The following is a 2,347-nucleotide window of genomic DNA, read 5'->3' on the forward strand; positions in this document are numbered from 1 at the left end:
TATACCAGTTTACAACTCAGATTGACATATTCATACCTACATACATATTTCCTTCTTAAAATATTTCTTATCAGACAGTTGCTTCGGACAATACACATTATTTTCTCCACTTAATTTCCTATTGTGTTGCTGTTTATCTAAACAACTACTTCTAAACACTTAGCCAGAGCAATTCAATTGTTCTTAAAAAGGCTTTATTTGCATGCGAGGAAAACACTATGAATAGAACTGTAGGCAAATCTTCATAGAACATATTACATTCTTGAGACACAGAATGGAAGATTAGGGACTCTGCTTCAATATTTTCCATAAGGCAGCTTTTACTTCCTGGTTTCTCAAGCTGTAGATGAGAGGATTTAACATGGGGATCACCATTGTATAAAACACTGAAACCATCTGATTTCCTGCTTGGGATCCACGTTGTGAGGGCTGCAAGTAAGTGTACATGGTTGTTCCATAGTACAGGCCAACAGCAGTCATGTGGGAAGCACAGGTAGAGAAAGCTTTTTGTTTGCTGGAAGCTGAAGGAATTCCCAGGATAGTCATTAGGACAGACATGTAGGAGACAAGGATCACCACAATGGAGGTGACCAGGGTGAATCCCCCACAGCCAACAACCAGTATCTGCGTGATCCAGGGGTCTGAGCAAGCCAGTGCCAACAGTGGAGGGATGTCACAGAAGAAGTGGGGAAGGACACGTGGTTGGCAGAATGACAGCTGTGTGATGGAAGCTGTCACAGAAACCATGTTAACTAACCCCCCAAAGTAGCATCCTGCTACCAAGAGGAGACAACGGACTCTAGACATCGTGACATGGTAGAGCAATGGGTGACAGATGGCAGTGTATCGGTCATAGGCCATGGAAGCCAAAAGATTGCATTCAGCAGAGGCAAAGATAATGAACAAGCCCATTTGAGTCACACATCCAAGGAAAGAAACAGCCTGCAACTTAGATAGCAAATTTGCTAAAGTCTTTGGGATCGTGATGGAAGAGAAACAGACATCAAGAAGGGACAGATTAGAGAGAAAAAAGTACATGGGAGTATGAAGGCAGGGACTGACTCTGATCAGGATCACCAGGCCTAGATTCCCCAACATAGTGACAGTATAAACAATAAGTAAGACTCCAAATAGCAGGACTCCAAGCTGAGGGTTGTCTGTCAAGCCAAGAAGAATGAAGTCCGTCACCATGGATGAATTCTCCATCAACCCAAGCTGGGTATTATTCTTGACTAGTTAAGAGCTCTTTAGACATGCTTTAAGTGAGGAAATAATGGGAAACTAGATGATATGGATAACACCGTCCCATTCAAAACCCATAAATCCACAACACTCTCTAACCCTTCCCCTCATCTATATTCTCACATTAAATGCCTTCCCAAATAGTATCATTATTTCTCAAACATAATATTGAGACAGTAAAGATGGGAGGAAAAAAGGGGAAGGAGAAAAATAAGTAAAGAAAATTCAGAAAGTAAAAAGAACACAGATAAGGAAGAGAATAAAGGTCTAGGATGCAAAAAGCACTTAATATTTGTTGAAGGAATGAATGAGGGAGGGAGAAAGAAAACAGGTGTCATCAAGAGATGTTCTTCACTGATACAGGGCTACAAACTAAGAAAATTTGGAGGTAAGGAATTCCATCTCACTCTCCTCCACTTTTCCAAATCAAGCCCAAGGAATTATTGCAGATAAAGTAACAAGAGGATAAACATGTCAACTGACTTCATCTTGACAGACAAGTCTCCTTCTTCAGTTTTTGTGACATTATTTCTGAAAGAGTGGAAGTCATCAATACTTACAATTCTGTTTGATCAGAAGAGGGTTTTCTGGGACCTTGATCAATTCTTCACCAATAGATTGTTGCAGAATTGGAATGTTTCTAAATGACCCTCAGAAACCTAATTCAAGTCTGAAGGTACCATTTGGATCCTGTGAAAGAGCAACCAAAGGATTCAGGCAGCTCCTGGCTGATCATCACTTTACTGATTCCTTTAACCATGCATGGGGCAAAAATAATGCAGCTGTCCAAAACTAACTATGAATTCCACAAAGATTTGTCGGTCAGATCCATCTGAGCAAAGGACCAGGTCACAAAATGGTTGGAGTCAGATGGCACTGAGGCTGAGTGCATGAAGTCTACGTCTCTCTATTGTCTCTATGTCTCTCTATTAGGATATCTCTAATACAGGCTGGCTGCCTCATGAAATTGCCTGGGTCTTGTTCTGGATGAAGCACCAGGCAAGAGAAAGGATAAATCCATGAGGATTTATCTCCATTTATAGAATCTAAACTAAATCAGAGTCCCTGTGGTTCACTGGATGGTCATCAGTAAGGGGTTTCTAGA

The 2,347-nt window shown here is 41.0% G+C and overlaps 1 protein-coding gene across 1 annotated transcript; it reads right to left on the reverse strand.

The window, feature by feature from the left end:
* Positions 1-282: 282 nt before the first annotated feature.
* Positions 283-1,206, reverse strand: LOC131502634 (olfactory receptor 1052-like). Its single transcript, XM_058713500.1, has one exon. The coding sequence runs from the start codon at positions 1,204-1,206 to the stop codon at positions 283-285; it is 924 nt and encodes a 307-aa protein (XP_058569483.1).
* Positions 1,207-2,347: the final 1,141 nt, after the last annotated feature.

The sequence above is a fragment of the Neofelis nebulosa genome, chromosome X (assembly GCF_028018385.1).
Source record: "Neofelis nebulosa isolate mNeoNeb1 chromosome X, mNeoNeb1.pri, whole genome shotgun sequence".
NCBI lineage: Eukaryota > Metazoa > Chordata > Mammalia > Carnivora > Felidae > Neofelis > Neofelis nebulosa.